Source organism: Lissotriton helveticus, chromosome 12 (genome assembly GCF_964261635.1).
Source record: "Lissotriton helveticus chromosome 12, aLisHel1.1, whole genome shotgun sequence".
NCBI classification, from domain to species: domain Eukaryota; kingdom Metazoa; phylum Chordata; class Amphibia; order Caudata; family Salamandridae; genus Lissotriton; species Lissotriton helveticus.
In genome coordinates this window covers 872748145-872768742 of record NC_136073.1, presented here as the reverse complement: position 1 = coordinate 872768742, position 20598 = coordinate 872748145, and the positions used below count along the sequence as shown (strand labels likewise).

The 20598-nt window shown below is 41.9% G+C and overlaps 1 protein-coding gene across 1 annotated transcript in view; it reads left to right on the top strand.

Annotated features, from left to right (window-relative positions):
• Positions 1–20294, top strand: part of NWD1 (NACHT and WD repeat domain containing 1) — a 68536-nt gene extending 48242 nt beyond the window's left edge. The window contains exons 15-19 of the mRNA XM_078669351.1: positions 2283–2437; positions 8270–8546; positions 10160–10710; positions 14224–14329; positions 17193–20294. Coding sequence (XP_078525477.1) covers positions 2283–2437; positions 8270–8546; positions 10160–10710; positions 14224–14329; positions 17193–17473 — 1370 coding nt within the window. The 3' untranslated portion in view covers positions 17474–20294. The remainder of the gene's footprint in view (positions 1–2282; positions 2438–8269; positions 8547–10159; positions 10711–14223; positions 14330–17192) is intronic.
• Positions 20295–20598: the final 304 nt, after the last annotated feature.

The following is a 20598-nucleotide window of genomic DNA, read 5'->3' as shown; positions in this document are numbered from 1 at the left end:
AGGGGATATAATTACAGCACGATAAAAGTGTTGTCCATAATTAAGCGGAGTGAACGAAGCTGTAGCTACATAGAAATAGTGCAGTGTTGAAATCGACAGACACTATGCTGTATGTAAATTTGATTGGTGGCTGGGCTAAAGTGAAGGGATGTAAGGGCTAAGTGTGGTACGAGTAATAACAGTTTTAGAGCGTAGGGGTTATGAGTATTGCTAAAGTAAATATAATAATATTAAAAAGCACGCAAAAATATTGTGCTTCTGTAAAAAAAAGCACCAGTAAGTAAAGTAAAGAGCAGAAATGTTTTAGACAATCGCATTCATTCAGCTTCTTTTTTTATTGAAGCACTTGAGGGGTTCGGTCTGATTTCAGGGCGCTCGGGGCAATACCTATGAAGGCTCGTGTGTATGTGTTCTATTTATAACATTTCTGTGAGTTCAGTAATAAGGTGCGGGCGCTTCTAGAGAATCTGCAGTTGCCCGATAGCTCCAATTTTTTTTTTTTTTTAGCGCGTGGATGCAATTGTAGCAGGAGAATGATGTAATGTGCCATGGAGAAGTGTGGCTCAATGGTTAGAGCGGCAGACCCTGATGCAGAGGTCTAGCCCGGGACCAGGGTTCAATTCCCGCCTCGGCGGGTCTTGGGCTCAATCTCCTCGGACCTGATAATTCTCACCTCGGTGCCTATTCCAATCATGGAGTCCCACTCTGCAACTCTGGGCAATAGCTTGTTTAATCTCCACAACGGCCCCAACAACGCTGGGATGCCTGGCCTCCACCTTGGGGGTGCCCAGGAGTGGGAACCTCACAGGGAAAAGCCAGGAGGGGTTCCACAGCGGTATGCGTACAAGCGCCGAGATACCCTCATGGGTCGATTTGTGCGCTATACAAGTACTACTACATTTACATCACAACATAGTTACTTGTAAGGTCGAGATAAACAATAAGCACAAATACGTAAGGGGAAAAGCAGGCAAGGTGAGAGATTCAGGGGAGGGGGGTTGCAGGTGGGAGCAGTCAGTTAGGGCACCCTGCTGCAGCAGATCACTGCTTCCCTTTGGAGTGCAGCAGGCCCAGTTGCAGTCTGCACAGAAAAAGAGAAGCAGTAGCTTCAAACTGTCCGCATTTCATTAATGCGCTGTCCTAGGGTAGGGGCAAGTTTGCAGTGCATCTTCTGTGATGGGGCACACTGTCCCAGTATACACCTGGCACACCCATTTAAAGATGTGCTGCAGCATACACAGGGGAAGCTGTCCTATCTGTAACATGGGCCTTGATGCAGGCAGCAATATTGTAACAATAAATCCTTGCTTTCAAAGAATTTTATTTACTCAAGGCTGTCTCAAATTCCTCTTTCAAATCACTCTGACACAGCTGCTGCAGGGCTAATCAAATACCACAAAGCACAACCCTAAAGAACTATTTGTTTATTTTGTTATTTATGACATTCTCTATTGCTACTCTTACCCTGAGGGATGTCTTTGCGCGTCCCAAATAATGAAGGATATTAGTCCCTGAAGTACATTTACACATAGGGCCCGATTCACAGAATGAATTTAAGACTCAATCCTAAACTTACTGCTATTTTGGTATTCACAGAATGCACTTACTACTTTAGGCATTCACAGAAGTTAGGATTTTGTTTTAAGTTTGTCTTAAGATGAACTTAAGACAAAATCCTAACTTAAGTCTGTCTTAAATCTGTCTTAAGTTTGTCTTAAGACAAACTTAAGACAAAATCCTAACTTCTGTGAATACCAAAAGTAGTAAGTTCATTTTGTGAATGCCAAAAGTAGTAAGTGCATTCTGTGAATACTAAAATAGTAGTAAGTTTAGGATTGAGTCTTAAATTCATTCAGTGAATCGGGCCCATAATGAGCAACAGACAGATTGTAATCTTCAGACAGGAGGACCATGGAAAGCGAGCATAGGGGGTGGGAAATAGACAAGAGGGTGAGACAGCATCCTAATAGAGGTAAAAGGGATCATTTGTCCTTCATCTAGAGGAGAGTGAGGGGCAAAGAAGGAGCTAAATATTGTGCCAAGAGCTGAACAACAGAGTTTAAAGTTGTATCCAGTAAGAGAGAGTAGCAAAATGATGGATGCCCCCCACAGAAAAAGATATTGAGGCCACCAGGTGAAATATGCACCTCTTGGTTTCCAGTTGAAGAAATTATTTGCTGCCGAGATACTTGGCACCTCCGGATATATTAAGGATACAGTGGAGATATGCTGGTTGTTGATGTGATTTGACGAAAAAACTCTATTTTGTTTTGTTGTTCAAGGTTTCGGCAGACTTGTAAGAACCTATCAAGCCAATTCCATGACCTTCAACAGGTTCCAGGCAGAAGATCTCGAGCACAATGATGAGGTGGAAACTGCTGTCATCAGCATGCACAGACAAATCATCATCACTGGCTGCAGAGATGAAACCATAAGGGTATATAACAGGAGACAACTTCTTCTCACGTATTTATTTCATAGTTTTCTGCAGCGCTTCTGCACTAACAAAAGTATTAGGGCACTATGCATTCTTATACCTGGAACAGAAACAGAAGCCTAATTTACATAGCAGTTTGCTGGGATTAAAGGATATGAGAAACAAGAGGGTTAGGTTGGAACATTAACATGGTATTTTGGAAAACTGTGGGCTTTTTAGTGTATTCTGAAGGTTTGGTCCCTAAATAGAAAGGAAAAGAAGTTCAGAATGGAGTGAGTTGGAGTTCCTGATGATTATTGAATTTGAAGAGCTCTTGTTTCTAAGATCTCTTTGTCCGCTTGAGATGGTCTAGATAAGTAGGTCTATTTGAATGCAAAGTTTTATAGACTAGGCAGCCTATTTTAATGTTGACGCTTCAATGGGTAACCATGGTTGCCAGACATTTACATGACTGCATCGTCCCTCTGATCTTCACCGGCATGTGACTGATATTAATTCAGTCCTGAGCCGCTCACTTGGCATGGGGTGAGCACCGGACCAGACCTTCCTGCTTTGCCTTATATGACTGGTTCTGTCTCTGCCTCAGTTGTCTTGGCATCGTTTGATGTGTACCTGGCTCTGCTCTTGTCTTGCCTGCCTCACCTGACATATGACTCACTGTGCCTCAGCCCTTACCCTAGCGCCTATATGCTATTTACTCTAATTAGCCCACAAAGGGCCTTTCAGAGGAAGTGATTTGTTCTGTTGTCTCCACATGTCCCAAACCACTCCATTGCTACAAGAAGGGGGAGTGGGCAATGCCACAAGTGACAGAGCTCATACAAAAAGCTGCAAGTGACGTAAAGTGGAGTTGGTTTTAGGCAGAGCCCAATCTTTCTGAATAACCTAGCAGTTACTAGTCAGACAAACACTGTTGTCAATACTCAGTGTAACATATTCTAAAGAGGCTCACAGAAAGGCAAGGGTGGTCGGACGCCAAGTTATCTGCACAGCGACGTCATGTCAGAGTAATGCCTTGAACCCACTCTATCCCACATGGGCCTCCATCCTATGACCATGCAAAGATGCCTTTACCCAAAAACAAAATCAGATGCTGGTGATTTAAATCACAACATCTCAGAAGTAAAATGGAGTGTTGGAGCAAAAGTGTGGATATTTCTACGTTGACAACAGGAAAATCTCACTCCTGTCTTTTCTTTTCCGCACACATAATAATGCCAAATATATTTTCCCAGCTATACCCTCCCTTAGAAGCAATGTGAGATGGTTACTACTTGTAAGTAAGTAGCACATTAACTAATGCAAAATTATTAGGAGGAAATGTAAACGAAAGCTCATTCCTGTTGCCAAACTCAACTCTCGTGCATGAATTTAGTTATCTTTTCTTGCCTGGATTCATATATATATATATATATATATATATATATATATATATATATATATATATATATATATATATATATATATATATATATATATATATATATATATATATATATATATATATATATATATATATATATATATATATATATATATATATATATATATATATATATATATATATTTATATATATATATATATATATATATTTATATACACACACAATTTACTTAAAGTCAGCTCACTATCTATGATATAGGTGATGGATTCAATTAAGACCTGAACTAAATACTCTATTTGTTTAAAGACCTTTTTAAGTCACTGTTCTTCCATTTCACTATCAAACTTCCCTCAGGATGACAGGGGCAAAATAATGCATAGCCACATCAAGGGTGCCATAGTGTCCCGGTACACCTTAGAGGTGAAGGCCGGACCCTGGTCCAAAAGGAATGCTGCTACTGCATATGTGCCAATAAAGACTTGCAAACCTTTAATAACAGTTTGAGCGTCAGCTGATCGCTGTGTCTGTCGACACCCATAAAAACCGAGAACGAAAATCAACAGCCCCTAAAATTCATTTAAAAGCCCCATCCGAATGGAGTGGTCTACAATGATCCGAAAAAAGACATTGTAAGGGCTTGTTGGAAATTAAAAGAGGTGCCTGATGTGGGCGAGCAATAGTGGAACCTTTAACTTGTTGACAAATGTCACAGTGAAGGACAACATTTTTAGTTTGTTTATAAAGACCCTGCCACCGGTAGCATTTCTGTAATAAAGAAACTGTAACCGCTACACCAGCATGGGCAATCACTAATCCCTCATGAGCAGATATCATCAACTCAATCCTGCGGTCTCGATTGGGTATCACTCGATCACCCAACCCGGGAATGTGGGTTAAGGGAATAATTTGAGGTCTCAACAGATAGGAGTATTTTGCTGAAAAGCCTTTAAGCAAGGGCTCGCCACTATGTGAAGCAGTGACCATATCCATTATGTCTTCATCTATTCTCGTATGTGAACAAGTAATCGCAGCTACAAAAACTGTTTGAAGTTGCTTTGGCAAGCCAAGAAATTCCCTACAATGTGAACACCAACATGTTGATGACTCAATGTATGAATAACATGAGCCTCTGGCAAAGCATCCTTTAATGCTGCCACCTTTCCCCAAAGCAATTTATACACCATACCCTTTCCTTTAGCATTAATGAATCCATTCAAGTGCCAATAAGTTAAATTTACATTAAAGGCCTGGATACCGAAATATAAATCGCACACTATGAGCATGGGGAATTCAGGATCCGTATTCTGTAATACCAGAACCAAAACTTTCAATTCAGTTAGCTGAGCGGTACAGTCACCTAGAATATCTGTATAAGTTTTTGTGTCTGAAATGCACCATCTTTCATGACACCCTTTACTGCAGTGCATGCTGCAGAGTATTTGTACTTACTACCAACCGCAAACGGGGCTAACCTATCAGTATAGATTATATAATTGTACTGATCTACTGGTAACATTTCAATAGACGCTTGGTATGCTTGTTCATACTGGAGGTATTCCTGTGTTTGTAAAGTAGGGTCAAAAACATAATCTATATCAGTAGCTGTTGAGTAAGTGGCCTACTGTAGCCAACTAGGATGTAAGGATTTTTACACTAGCTTTGGTGAAAGCCTCTAAGGCTGGAATAGGGGATACCACATTAATGTGTTTCCCCTCAGCCAATGGAGGTTCCTTCAGGACAGCACTCTGAACAGCAGTCAGATTTTTTTCAATGGATGCAAAACACATTTCATCATTAGGATATAAATGCGATTTATATACAATTGGTACTGTTTCGCCGTCATTGGACAAAATAGATCTGTAGACACTGGAACTCGCAATAATGGGACTACTATATTGGTGGTGTGAACACAAGTATGTAAGTGTCTAAGTTCATGCATGTCTTTTTGTAAGTGTCTGAGAATAGAAGAGGGTTCATCAGTTCAATTTTTATTAGAAAAATCAGGACAAATGAAATTGTACAATGGTTTAACGCTTTGTGCATAGTTGGTATGTATGTTCTTCCAAAATTTAGGAAGCCCAAAGGTGGTAGAAGCTTTTTCAGAGGGTTTGGTGGCTGTAAGATGGTACATTTCTCTAAGAAATGTTGTTCTAGGCTTTTGCCTTCATTTGATAATTCATATGCCAGAAACAGGACACTGAGCCAGATAATTTTATATTTTGAAAAATGTACTTTATAGCCATGTTCAGCAAATCCCAGAATAATGCAATCCTCCCTGGCTAAATGTGAGTTTAGATCATCATCTGTTAGGTAAATGGCATCAACGTATGACAATGCTTGTGTGTCAAGTTCTTGCGAAACTCAAGTCACACAGGCAGCAAACAGACCTGGACTGTTATTATACCGGTGTGGGAGCGTACAGAATTTTTCTGGGCCCGAGCACTGTGAAGGCTGTTAAATTGTGGCTTTCGGGCGCTATATTTTGACAGAAAAAAACAGTGGAAATGGCCAATGTAGTTTTGCATTATTTAAGGACAATGTTTTTTATCAAATCTGTGCTGTGGGAATTTAGTACCGCAAAAGTGTATGAGTGACTGTTTAATTGTCAGTAGTCCAAGAGTATGCGAATAATCTGGTTTAAACACAGGAAACAATGCATTACTCATGGGGAGACACAAGATTGAATTACGCCCTGATACTCTAATTGTACTAAAATCTCCTTAACCGGGGGGTTTAGCTTCAAGTTTAATACGGTATTGTGCTTGCACCTGTGGGCTGGACCTTATGGGTATAACATGATAAGGCAAGTCTTTATCCTAATCGGATTTGGAAAACACGAGGGAAACACCTGAAAACTAACAGTAAATGTATGCAAGGAGGTCCTGGCTGAGTGGTGTAATACTGACCTCTCTGCCAGCCTTATGCAAAAATGCCTTAACTGTGTCAAAATACATCATTATGCGGCCAATATTCCATCTGTGTGTCACAGTAGAAACATTATACTGGATTACCTATCGCTGTGCTAGGATATCTTCATCGGTATATGAGTATACTACATAGCTGTGTGCTTCTATGTAACATATGTGCTCTAGAGTATACCCTCTCTTTTTTTTCAGACGTTCCAATCACTGTGCCACAACATACCATCCCTGTGCTAGAATATGCCATCTTTTGTCAGAATACCCTTTTTGTGCCAAAATATTAGTTAACTTTACAAGGTATACCTTTGTGATATCAGAATACGCATTGCTGTGCCAGAATAGCCAATCATTGAGCTAGAATGCCCATCACTGTGCCAGAATAGCCAATCATTGAGCTGGAATGCCCATCACTGTGCCAGAATAGCCAATCATTGAGCTGGAATGCCCATCACTGTGCTAGAAAAGCCAATCATTGAGCTGGAATGCCCATCACTGTGCCAGAATGTCAGCATTATTCATTCACAATACCCCATAATTACACCAAAATATACTTATAATTTTGCCAAAATATGCCATTGTGCTGCCAGAATATGTCCTATATTGTGACAGAATATCTCACCACTGTACTAGAACATCACACAATGACAGAACGTGCCATCATTGCCCAACTATGCCATCTCTGTGGTAGAACGCGCCATCATTGTCAGAATGCCTTACCACTAGTCAAGAATGCCCATCACTCTGACAGAAATCTTGCTACTGACAAAAAATATTGCATCAATGTGCAATTTACTTGATCAAAGTGCCATAAAACCCCATCACTATGCCAGAACAGGCTGTCTTGATGCTAGTCCATGCCAGCGCAGTGCCAGAATATCCCATTGTTTTGTCAGTGTGCCGGCACTTTACCCAGTTGCCTACCACTGTGCCAGTAGTTCGTATTATTGTCCATCAGCGTGTCATATTTTTTATTCAAAGGGCCACAACACCCCATCACTGTGAAATAGTGTGTCGCCTGTGTGCCGTATAACACATGGCTGTGCCAAAATATACCACCACTGTGTCAGAATCCCCCATCGTTGTGCACACTTATGCAATCTCTTTTGATTACAGCACCATTGGTGCACCTGTGTTTAATCCTGTGTCCACACCCGAGGAGATCCATCCTCATATGTACCTCCCTCCTCCCTTCTGTCCGCTTGTGCAACTGTTCAAGGTAAAGTGTCTAACCAACTAGGAACAACGCCTCTTATTGACAGAACAAATCACAAACATCTGAAAAGTTCACACCATCTGGCCTTCTTTGAAAGGACCCAGTAACACACATATTTCAACCAAGAATTTCACAAACAGCATTGAATGGCTTTGAATAGGTTTGCCCATCCATAGAAAGAAACAAGACATTGTACAACTAGCAGGGATCCTCACTACCACTTTAGACATGAAATGTTTCAATCTCAAATCACACTTACTTTACTTCGACTCACTGATCTAATAATGTCTCCTCAATTGTCCTACATTTGCAGGTTTGGAGTTTGTCGAAATCGGGGGAGCTGCTGGATTCCTTTGACGGCATGGGGATGCCCGTGACCCTGCTGGCCTTGTACGAAGGCACCCTTATGTCTGCATCCAGGAGCGCGTACTACCTTAAAGTATGGAATCTGGACTATGACCAGAAACACAAAACCGTGCCGCCCTTCCAGGACCGCACTGAATGTACAGCCCTCTCCAATGGCGGCGACCTGGTGTACTTTCTAAAGACAGGAGACAAGCACAAGATCATAATCTGGGACTCTCTAGAAGGTATAACTTTGGGGAGCGTGGTGTGCTGCCTTCAATTTCATTATCAATGCTGACCTGTCATTGTAGCGGTACAAAAGGGGGTGGTGATGGACGGAGCATCTGAATCAATCAAACACTCACACCCAGTCAAAAGATCTGGGTTTAATCCATCACCGTTCTTTAGCCCACTCTGCCACCCCAGTTCAGACATGGCTATATGCAAATCAGTCTGACCCTGTGCCTCATGGGAACAGTCCAGCCCGAACTGCCAAGCCATGTCTTCCCTGGACCGGAAACCGGCTTCCGAGGACCGGTTTCTGGCATTCCAGCCATCTTCAGCCTGGCTTGCTTGAATCCAGTGGCAAAGTGAGCAAGGGACTCACGCCTGAGCACTGGAGTCAAGCTATCCAGGCTGATGAAGGCTGATAGCCAGAAACCGGTCCTTGGATGCTTGATTCCGGTCTGGGAAAGACATGGCTTGGTAGTTCGGACTGGACTGTTCCCATGAGGCACAGGGTCAGAGCTGATTTGCATATAGCCAGTGTCTAACCCAGGGTGGTGTGGAGTGCAAAAAAACGATGGATTTAGGCCCAGATCCTTGTACTGGGATGAATGTATGACATTGTTCTACATTCTGTCCATCAACTGTGTTTTTTGCGACCTGTCATTGTAAGCTGGGCATTCCAAGGTCTGCACTAAGAGGCACCGAGAGTCCTGGAAAGTTGAACGGCTTGGAAAAGTTTGGCACAACAACTTTGATAAATACACATGCTTTCTTTGAATAATTTCGGGAAACATCCTTTACAACGCAACTTTTACCACGCAGTGCCTTTACGACGCAACCATTACAACGCAAACCATTACAACACATTGCGCTGGGGGGCGCTCTAGGATAGGGAATAGATTTAATTTACTATACAACACCTTCCCTACTATCCACGGGGACTGGAGTTGGAATAGTAAATTAAACTATTCACTATCCAGCACCCCAAAGCACTATGCGTTGTAAAGGCATGCGTTGTAAAACTTGCGATGTAAAAGCATGCGTGGTAAAAGCATGCGTTGTAATGTCATACATCCATAATATCACCACAGGCAAGCATCCCAGTATGCTGCTGCAGCTCCCTGAGGTTGATGGGGAGAGCCATTTTGTTTAAGACAGTCGACATAAAAGGTTCAAATTGGATACAACTCTTTTATGTTATTGTTCTTGTCATGATAGGACATTTGTCATATTTTTCAAGGCCTTCCCATTCTTTTCCAAGGCATTATTTGCTCCTGCAGATAGCTGAGAATTGTTGGGTAGCTATTCATTGTAAGGCTACATTTACCCATTTCCAGACCATTCGGGGTTAGCATTTTAATTACAAGTAGAGTTCTGAAATGTTAGTTTCAAACACATTCAGTGTAATTTGATACATTTCCAGGAGACTTTAGATCAATATCAGAAACATGGCTATTGCCAGGCAAGCACAGTCCAGGAGTACAGGGAGACATAGACTGATTATATTAATGTAAGAAAGCGTTTACTTTACTCATTCACAAGTGGTAAGTAGTACGCATTTCAAAGGTGGATAACATCATTTTTCCAGGAGATCCTTTCCATGTCACTCACAGTAATTCTCTTGTTGCAGGTACGACTGTGGACGTTCTCGACGCGTCGGCGGAGGTGAGGTGCTTGGAGGTGGCACCAAATAAAAGGCTGCTTTTCAGTGGACTGGTGTCTGGCACTGTTCTCATCTTCCCGCTGGGCTCCAGGCAAGATGTCACCTGCCTCCCACCCCCAGAGACTCAACAGCCTATCAGCTGCATAGCAATCAGCAAGCAGGAAGAGAGGCTGGCCCTGGCCTATCTTGATTTGATCCTTGTGTTTGGCATTGGCACAGAGACACCGTGCCCAGCGATGCAGGGACCACTGTACACCATCCACCCTGAGCTCCATGCAGCTCTTACTAAGGTGGCGGTTCTTGCGGACTGCCAGGTTCTTTACGGATCGGCGGATGGAGACCTAGCTGTTTATGAGTGTCAGACTGCCACTAAGCTGACGCTAGAGGGGCATGCCAGTAAAGTGACGTGCCTTGAGACAAGTCACAGTGAGCTTTTTGCCCTGAGTGGATGTGAAGACTCTATTCAGCGTCTCTGGAACTTACAATACAAAGACTGGGACCATGAAATGTGCTACAAGGTTGGTCCACATTTGATGGGTCTGTATGTGCTATTGGCTGAAGTCCATGAAACGTTTCTTGCATTTGTTAACACTCTCATACAGAGGGAATTATAGAAAAGTGGTGACTCATCCTACGAAACACTGTCTTAGCATTTGGCGCGCAGATTGGTCTAGGTTGTATGAGTTCTTGTAGATTAAGGCAGTGGATGACTTAGGGAACTGAGGCATTGCCAGAGTTATTACACAGCCTAAGAGTCCACTGAGAAATACACAGTTGGATGACTACTGGAGAAACATGGTGCTGGATGAGATTATAAAGAAGTACGGTACTGGATGAGGTCATAAAGAGGCAAGGTGCTGGATGAGGTCTTAAAGAGGCACGCTACTGGATAACGTCAAAAAGAGGCAAGGTGAAGGATGAGGTCATAAAAAGGCAAGGTGCTGGATGAGGTCATAAAGAGGCACTGTCCTGGATGAGGTCATAAAAAGGCAAGGTGCTGGATGAGATTATAAAGAAGCATGCTACTGGATAACGTCATAAAGAGGCAAGGTGCTGGATGAGGTCATAAAGAGGCAAGGTGCTGGATGAGGTCATAAAGAGGCAAGGTGCTGGATGAGATGATAAAGAGGCAAGGTGCTGGATGAGGTCATTAAGAGGCAAGGTGCTGGATGAGGTCATAAAGAGGCAAGGTGCTGGATGAGATGATAAAGAGGCAAGGTGCTGGATGAGGTCATTAAGAGGCAAGGTGCTGGATGAGGTCATAAAGAGGCAAGGTGCTGGATGAGATGATAAAGAGGCAAGGTGCTGGATGAGGTCATTAAGAGGCAAGGTGCTGGATGAGGTCATAAAGAGGCACTGTGCTGGATGAGGTCATAAAAAGGCATGGTGCTGGATGAGATTATAAAGAAGCACGCTACTGGATAACGTCATAAAGAGGCAAGGTGAAGGATGAGGTCATAAAAAGGCAAGGTGCTGGATGAGGTCATAAAGAGGCACTGTCCTGGATGAGGTCATAAAAAGGCAAGGTGCTGGATGAGATTATAAAGAAGCACGCTACTGGATAACGTCATAAAGAGGCAAGGTGAAGGATGAGGTCATAAAAAGGCAAGGTGCTGGATGAGGTCATAAAGAAGCATGGCGCTGGATGAGGTCATAAAGAGGCACGGTGCTGGATGAGGTCATAAAGAAGCATGGCGCTGGATGAGGTCACAAAGAGGCACAGTGCTGGATGAGGTCATAAAGAGGCACGGTGCTGGACGAGGTCATAAAAAGGCACGGTGCTGGATGAGGTCATAAAGAGGCAATGTGCTGGATGAGGTCATATAGAGGAGAGGTGCTGGATGAGGTCATAAAGAGGCAAGGTGCTGGATGAGGTCATAAAGAGGCAATTTGGTGGATGAGGTCATAAAGAGGTACGGTGCTGGATGAGGTCATAAAGAGGCAATGTGCTGGATGAGGTCATATAGAGGAGAGGTGCTGGATGAGGTCATAAAGAGGCATGGTGCTGGATGAGGTCATAAAGAGGCAATGTGGTGGATGAGGTCATAAAGAGGTACGGTGCTGGATGAGGTCATAAAGAGGCAATGTGCTGGATGAGGTCATAAAGAGACACAGTCCTGAATGAGGTCATAAAGAGGCACCGTGCTGGATGAGGTCATAAAGAGGCAATGTGCTGGATGAGGTCATATAGAGGAGAGGTGCTGGATGAGGTCATAAAAAGGTAAGGTGCTGGATGAGATTATAAAGAAGCACGCTACTGGATAACGTCATAAAGAGGCAAGGTGAAGGATGAGGTCATAAAAAGGCAAGGTGCTGGATGAGGTCATAAAGAAGCATGGCGCTGGATGAGGTCATAAAGAGGCACGGTGCTGGATGAGGTCATAAAGAAGCATGGCGCTGGATGAGGTCACAAAGAGGCACAGTGCTGGATGAGGTCATAAAGAGGCACGGTGCTGGACGAGGTCATAAAAAGGCACGGTGCTGGATGAGGTCATAAAGAGGCAATGTGCTGGATGAGGTCATATAGAGGAGAGGTGCTGGATGAGGTCATAAAGAGGCAAGGTGCTGGATGAGGTCATAAAGACGCAATGTGGTGGATGAGGTCATAAAGAGGTACGGTGCTGGATGAGGTCATAAAGAGGCAATGTGCTGGATGAGGTCATATAGAGGAGAGGTGCTGGATGAGGTCATAAAGAGGCATGGTGCTGGATGAGGTCATAAAGAGGCAATGTGGTGGATGAGGTCATAAAGAGGTACGGTGCTGGATGAGGTCATAAAGAGGCAATGTGCTGGATGAGGTCATAAAGAGACACAGTCCTGAATGAGGTCATAAAGAGGCACCGTGCTGGATGAGGTCATAAAGAGGCAATGTGCTGGATGAGGTCATATAGAGGAGAGGTGCTGGATGAGGTCATAAAGAGGCATGGTGCTGGATGAGGTCATAAAGAGGCAATGTGGTGGATGAGGTCATAAAGAGGTACGGTGCTGGATGAGGTCATAAAGAGGCAATGTGCTGGATGACGTCATAAAGAGACACAGTCCTGAATGAGGTCATAAAGAGGCACCGTGCTGGATGAGGTCATAAAGAGGCAATGTGCTGGATGAGGTCATATAGAGGAGAGGTGCTGGATGAGGTCATAAAGAGGCAATGTGCTGGATGAGGTCATATAGAGGAGAGGTGCTGGATGAGGTCATAAAGAGGCATGGTGCTGGATGAGGTCATAAAGAGGCAATGTGGTGGATGAGGTCATAAAGAGGTACGGTGCTGGATGAGGTCATAAAGAGGCAATGTGCTGGATGACGTCATAAAGAGACACAGTCCTGAATGAGGTCATAAAGAGGCACCGTGCTGGATGAGGTCATAAAGAGGCAATGTGCTGGATGAGGTCATATAGAGGAGAGGTGCTGGATGAGGTCATAAAGAGGCAATGTGCTGGATGAGGTCATATAGAGGAGAGGTGCTGTATAGAACGTCATGGTCCCAGAGGTGTTACTAGAGAGACATGTTGTTGGATGAGCAGTTATAGAAGCCTGCTGTTCGGTGAGTTATTAAACATAGCATTGGACTTACTAGCGAGGTGTAGCACTAGATGAGATCACAGCAGGCACATTGTTGGACACGTGCTTATTGAGGCTTGACACTGGATGAATTCATTGGGAGTCAGTACACTGCCGGAGTTCTTATGGAGCACAGGAGTTGATTGAGAAACACAGCGCTGAATGACTACAGGTGAGGTTTGCAGCTGGATTAGGTCACGGAGAGAAAGAGCGATGGCCAACTACAGAGAGGTAATGATGGATGAACTACTGAAGAAGCAGGGAGGTGCTGGGCGAGTCTGTGGAAACATGGTGATGGGCGAGTGCTTGGGCATAACGTTGCATCAACTGCTGCTGGGCGGGGGATGACCCATCAAGGGATGACTTCATAGAGGTCTCCTGTGCTGGTGGAGTCCTTAGAGCGGTGTAAAAAAGTAACAGCTCCAAAGTAATGTGACAGCTTTTAAGTGAGTTATTTTTGTCGTCCTTGACAGGGTTTCTTTTTCCAAGGTGTCCAATGTGCGTGCTTTTCTGTAGACGACAAGTACATCTTCACAGGTGCAAAGGACAGGGCCATTAAAGTCTGGGAAGTTTTGAGTGGTGAGTAACCATCATGTACTTTCTTTCTATAAATGGAGGAATAATGGTAGGATTACTGAAGGACAAATTACTGAAACGCACTCAGTTTCATAAAATTACCAACAATACATACAGACATGTCTGAACTGAAATGATTATGTTATTTTTCCCTCTCTGCATATATACACACACTCGTGTTTGAGTGAGTGTGTGTGTGTGTGTGTATATATATATATATATATATATATATATATATATATATATATATATATATATATATAAAAATATATCTATATATATATATATATTCAAGCTCCAACTTTGCCCACAATTGAGCAGCACTCAAACCCATATTGAAGGTGGCAAGCCTTCAATTAAGGGTACAAGCAGGCTACTGTTAGCAGTTTCCATCAAACAGCCATTAAATGCGGTCCGCCTGACGCGTTTCGACAGTACATCTTTATTCTTCAAAGGCAGTCGCAATCATGGATGCGTGCTCCGGTTTCAGTTCCTAATGTTAATTACAAGCCACCAGATGGGCCGGTCTGATGACCCAAAGCATTATGGATGCTGAAGTCCCGGTCAAAACAATCCTTCAATGGTGCACTCATTTCTGTCCTCATTTCAAGCCCTTGGATTGGGCCACCACAAACAGTGTCCGTTTTCAATCCCTAATACGCGCTCCACAAGGCGGCTTGTCACATACCTCGCCACGTGGCCCCCTCTCTTCACGGGGTGGTGCAAGCTCTACAGCTGGGCCACCATCCAATATTCAATATATTGTATATATATGTATGTGTGCATATATATATATATATATATATATATATATATATATATATATATATATATATATATATATATATATATATATATATATATACATATATGTATATATACATTTTCATTGCGGATATACTAAAAACATAAATGCATTCCATAAGTCTATAAGCTCAGCTCATAAAAAAGAACCAACTCTATCCTTCAAACAGAAAATATAAAACTCATCACATTTGACCACATTATCCCAAATACTTAAATACTTCCCAGTCTATATCTGGTTTATTTCAAAGTTTAATAATTACAGTACACAACCCTGATGTTACACATTAGCCAGAGGCTGCTGTAATTTGACATTTAAATACTTACAATAGTATAGATCATAAATCTAAAAAGGCATTGGGTACTTTTTAGAGTCACAAATGCAGCAGATATCCTGTTCGCGTTATAACAAGTGCAGTAGGATATAATGCATTTGTATTACGGCGGTTGGGATATCCGTCATATTTGGATATGAGCAAGTGCTGGCCCAGAAAAGCAGGGGGGGGCTTTGAAGCTGCTGAAATATAGCACTTTGGTAGTCCAAAGATGACTCTGCACAGACAGACATAAATGTCAAAACAGTTCTAACTGCACAGTATTAGTTGTGGCCGCCAGTAAGTATCATCCAAGTCTAGTGAAGCAGTAAAGGAACTTCAAGGTGGCCCAGGTGGGATGACCGACCAGTGCTCACTTGGACTCCACACAACAAGAACCTACTTGTGACCTGCCTTATAGCAAACATTCTTGAACTGCATCCATAGGCTCTTATTCCCTGTTCAGTACATCAATGCCCCCCAGCTAGGTATCACTTCTGCTTGAAAATGGATTTGGAAATACCACAAACAGAATAATTGATATTGTGGAATTCAATAATTACCAGCCAAAGTATTGCTACACCATTACAACTTTGGGCCTTTTGAATGGGGAGTGACCGTGGAAATTGGTGTTTGTGCACCGATTTTTGTAATTTTTTTCATGGATATGTTCCATCTACTAGCAAAATGTGCAAGGTTGAAAACCCAAAGAAGATTTTCCCAAAAAGCTTGTAATCCGATTCAACCTTAACTCCCTTTATCGGACATTACGGATTTGCGAGAAATTCCTAACTTAGGTCAATACATTGAGCCTTTGGCAGTGGAGTTATCACAATAACACAAACGGTATGTGTTGCAGGTCCAGCCTCCATGCAACAACTGATTCTCCATTGGATCTGATAACTTGAGGTTCATTCTAATCCCATCCTCGTCACCAAATAAATAAAGATCATAACACCATGCACGTGTAGTAAGTAGTACATTATGCCACAGAGATTGCGCAGAGACCTACCCACCAATAACACCTCTCTCTACAGCATCTCCCTCCTACCTACCCTAAAAGATGATTAGCAAATTCCCCAGTAACAGCTTCTCAAGATACACCTCGATAATGTTCCACACCCAAGAACCTACAACATGTGCATACCACAGTACTACACGCTGCTTGCTTAAAGCTGTGAAAAACACTTAACATCTTCGCCGTGGCGGACATTCTGCTGGGGTGCTGAAAAAAATAACGTGTGCGCGGTTCGGAAGGCTACCCTCCGAACACGCCCAAAGTGACGTCGGACGGCCGGGGGCCATTCGACGCATCGAAGAGGTTAAATACAGAATTATTACCAAAATATTGATAACATTAGTCACATTCCTTCAACAAACATCTTTTTTAGAAGGGTACCTGTTCTAATTTAGTTGCTCTTTTATTTTTCGTTCATTGCTAGCCATGTCATTTGGAATGCAACTGTTCGAACATTTTCCATACGTAGACTATTTCTGGGACCCTGACTGAACCTTCCAGCTTCAAGGCTGACCTGTTGTTGTTATGGTGTTGTTTTCAAGTACTAATAAACACCTCTTGGTACTTAAGACAAAGCTCATTTATAGAACCCAAAGCTTAAACTGCAATAATGGTGCACATGAGAATTGCTAATGACTTGCCACAAAGAAGTATTTGCTGGAAATTAGACTCTTCATAGACCTGAGTTCACTAACTTTATTTTTTTTTGTACTCTATTATCCCACCACAGGATCCTTGCTAGCAGTCCAGTATGTGTATGCAAGTGTTAGCCGAATTATATCAACGACAGAGGGGATTATTGCCACAACAAGACTTGGTTACGTGATCAGAGAAAGATTCCAGAGTCCCACAACTATTAGCCCCCAGCACAACCCTCTTCAGAATATTCGTGCTACCTGCACGGTGAAATCTAGGAAAGAGGAACATGCCAAGAACTATGCGACAGACTCAAAAACACAACAGAAGAAAGGAAATCGGAACCAGGGCAGCAAGTCGTGTCTGATAGTCTAAATTGTGGAACGGCAGTGCCTGCTGACTGAAATTTCCTTGTGGCCTCCAAAGCACTGGTTAGTTGGCAAAAGAATACAGATGAGGTTAGACCTGCACATGTTGGGTTGCTCAACGAAATATTTCTGTTCTGCAAGAAATCCTCAGGTTTCCCTTGGTCTGGTTTCTGCGTGGCACTTTGTTACATTTAAAAAAAAAATGAAATAGCACTTACCAATTAAGGATGCAAGAGAAAACCTTCATTGCTACAAGGCAAATGTGGTCTTATTACCATGCTTTTTATTTTCATGTTAATTTAAGTAGAATTTATTAAAGAAGACATTCAACAAGTGAATTAGATGAGTATGATATATGGCTTTAAGTCAAGATTGCCTTTGTTTGTAGGTTCTCACTCCAAACAAAGTTACAAGAACTGTCTTTCCTGTCCATTTTTATCCCCCCCATAGAGGAGGTCTTCAGGGGCCCTGAGTCAACCATATTGTTGGAAAGAGATGACATCGGCCTACGTAAACATTCTTTAATAGACCACACTTTAAGTACGAAACTGATAGCCCATGTGGTGAAACGAGTAGCCACGTCTCGGAGGGTTGACTACGGGAATTTTACATGTGCTTTTTTGGCAAAGTGACGTCTTAAGGAGACTTTGATCTTTTCAGTTCCTTGTACGAAGAACATTAGGAACAGACAATGCACATACGGGTCCTCGTGATAATGGTGATTGCTTTTCACAAGATGGGGCTTCGCAGTACATTTTGGTTAACCGAGGAAGCCGATGGTGATATTCTAGAAGAATGAGACTGAAAATGTTGTCCATTAGTGCATTAAGGCTTATCTACCTGTTTCACTGCGGTGTTTATTTAAGGCATGCTCATTGTAAACTACCGGCTAACAGTTCAGCCCTTCAGACTGAGTTTTTGCTCAAAGAAAGAAGCAATGCACTTCATATTTTTATGCATGTTTTTAATAAACATCCTTTCCAAAGCAAACCTTTACGACTAAATTGGAGGTTATCGAAGATATTCTTGTCTAGATCATATATGAAAAAATGTAGACAATTCTTATGCACTAAAACTAATAGTTCGACTTTTGATCCCTGCAGTAAATATGTACATAATTGAAAAGTCTGTACAGAGAAAAAAACATGAATGATATTGAGACAGCGGACATGATAGGACATGATTGGTTTTAATTCTAAAGTTCTTGATGACTTAACATTTTAGGAAACATTTCCTCAAACCAAATGCCTACAGGATATTTAAAAAACAAATACTGGTGAGTTTGTGTCTTTCTTGTACCCAGACTGCTTCCGTCCATTTGTGGCCTATGCTGCCAAATTATAATATTTACATACCCATTTTTTTGTGATCAATATAGCCTAATTAAATATAAGTATGCTGACTGTCTTCATATAAGTATGTTGACTGTCTTCAGGGAATGGTAGAGAATACTCAAATTAACTGATGCACAGTTATGGTGATCTTTTGTAAATATGACCGTGCATCAAATGTTTTTTACACAGAGAGCAAGGCAGGATTTATATGAGACTTCTGGACGCACAGACCTCCATGACATATATCTATAATTATAATTACCATCATCGTGCCAAAAGCTCTGGAAAGCATAAACAAAAAGAAAAACAAACAAAATACAATTAGCACCTTCACGTCGAAAATTTTGAAAATGGTAAAAAAACAATATTTGATAGTCTAGGTTTTATATTAATTCCAAGCGAGTGAAAGGGCAATGGTACTCAATAAAACATGTTTTTTGTAGTAAGTGTGACAATAAACATGCATTCACACACTTATTACTAAAGTTTAAATGTTGAACACTATGTTGAATTTATACAGCAGCCTAACTTGAGAAATCACAGCTTACGGTTTTAAAGATTCAATATTACTATCCATCCAATCTTTATTATAAAATGTAACTCAACCATGCACAATATGCAAACAGAATCAATATGTCAAAATACAATCACTCTAAATACAGTAGAGAGTTCTTACAAGACATGTTACATGACTCCTGCAAGCACTCAACAATGGTAAAAGTACAAAAAATAACTCTCAGCTGATTTATGAGTCCACCGTGCGTAAATCTATAGTGTCATTCAGTGAAAATGATGTGACAAGAGCCAAGATGTTATACTTTTTGTTAGATGAGAATGTTTTATAATCTGTCTTTGGCACTATCCTTAGTATTTGGGCTTATGATGAACTTTCAGAAATACAATTGATGAACTGCTAAAAGGATTGGTGGTTGAGGTCACTAAATATAGATTGCTTGGTATCCATGACTATATTCATATAGATTATTTTTTCAGATATATACTTGTAAAATAATAAATATGTGATTTTATAATTTGAGATTCACCCATTTCTTTTGTGAACTTGTTGAAAGATGTAACTGAAGACAAGTAAATATGAAACACAGAAACCAACCTACTGTTAGCGACTAACGGAAACAAACCTCAAAGACATACAAACTCCTGGTCGTTATCAGACAAGAAACAAGCTGAGAAAGAGCACCGGCCTACATGTACTCAAAGAGGAATGAATTGTGTCTATCAAAGGAGGATTTCATAGAAACATTAAAACAATTTTATAGCAGAAGTCTCTGATAAGAAAAACCCTCTACTCTACCGGAAGCAACCTATACAATATCATAGCTTACAGATTAGGGCACAGATTTGTTATTGCTCACATTGAATGATTCAGTTGTCTTCCATGTTGTCTCACAACCAGAAAAAATAATAATTTTCTGCTTCATTTTCAGTTCAGCCCCAGTGTTTTCAATAAAACAGTTGCCAAATAAAAATGGAATGTATCCCCCTGAATGACGAGCCCGTCAGAGCCGGACTGGCTACCGGGAATTTTGGTGTGCTGCCAAGCTGGGGGCTGATTTCGTTGATGGGGACCTGCGTGTTCTTAAAACCATTAGTTTTGCTTTGTTTATTTAGAAGAATACGCAGGTCCCCATCAACAAAATCAGCCCCCACCGCAGTGAAATCAGCCCCCAGCTTGGCAGCACACCAAAACGCCCGGTAGCCAGTCCGGCCCTGGAGCCCATGTATACAATGTTAAAAGCAAAAGTACACAACCTTACATGTAGTGTGAGTCTGACAGTCT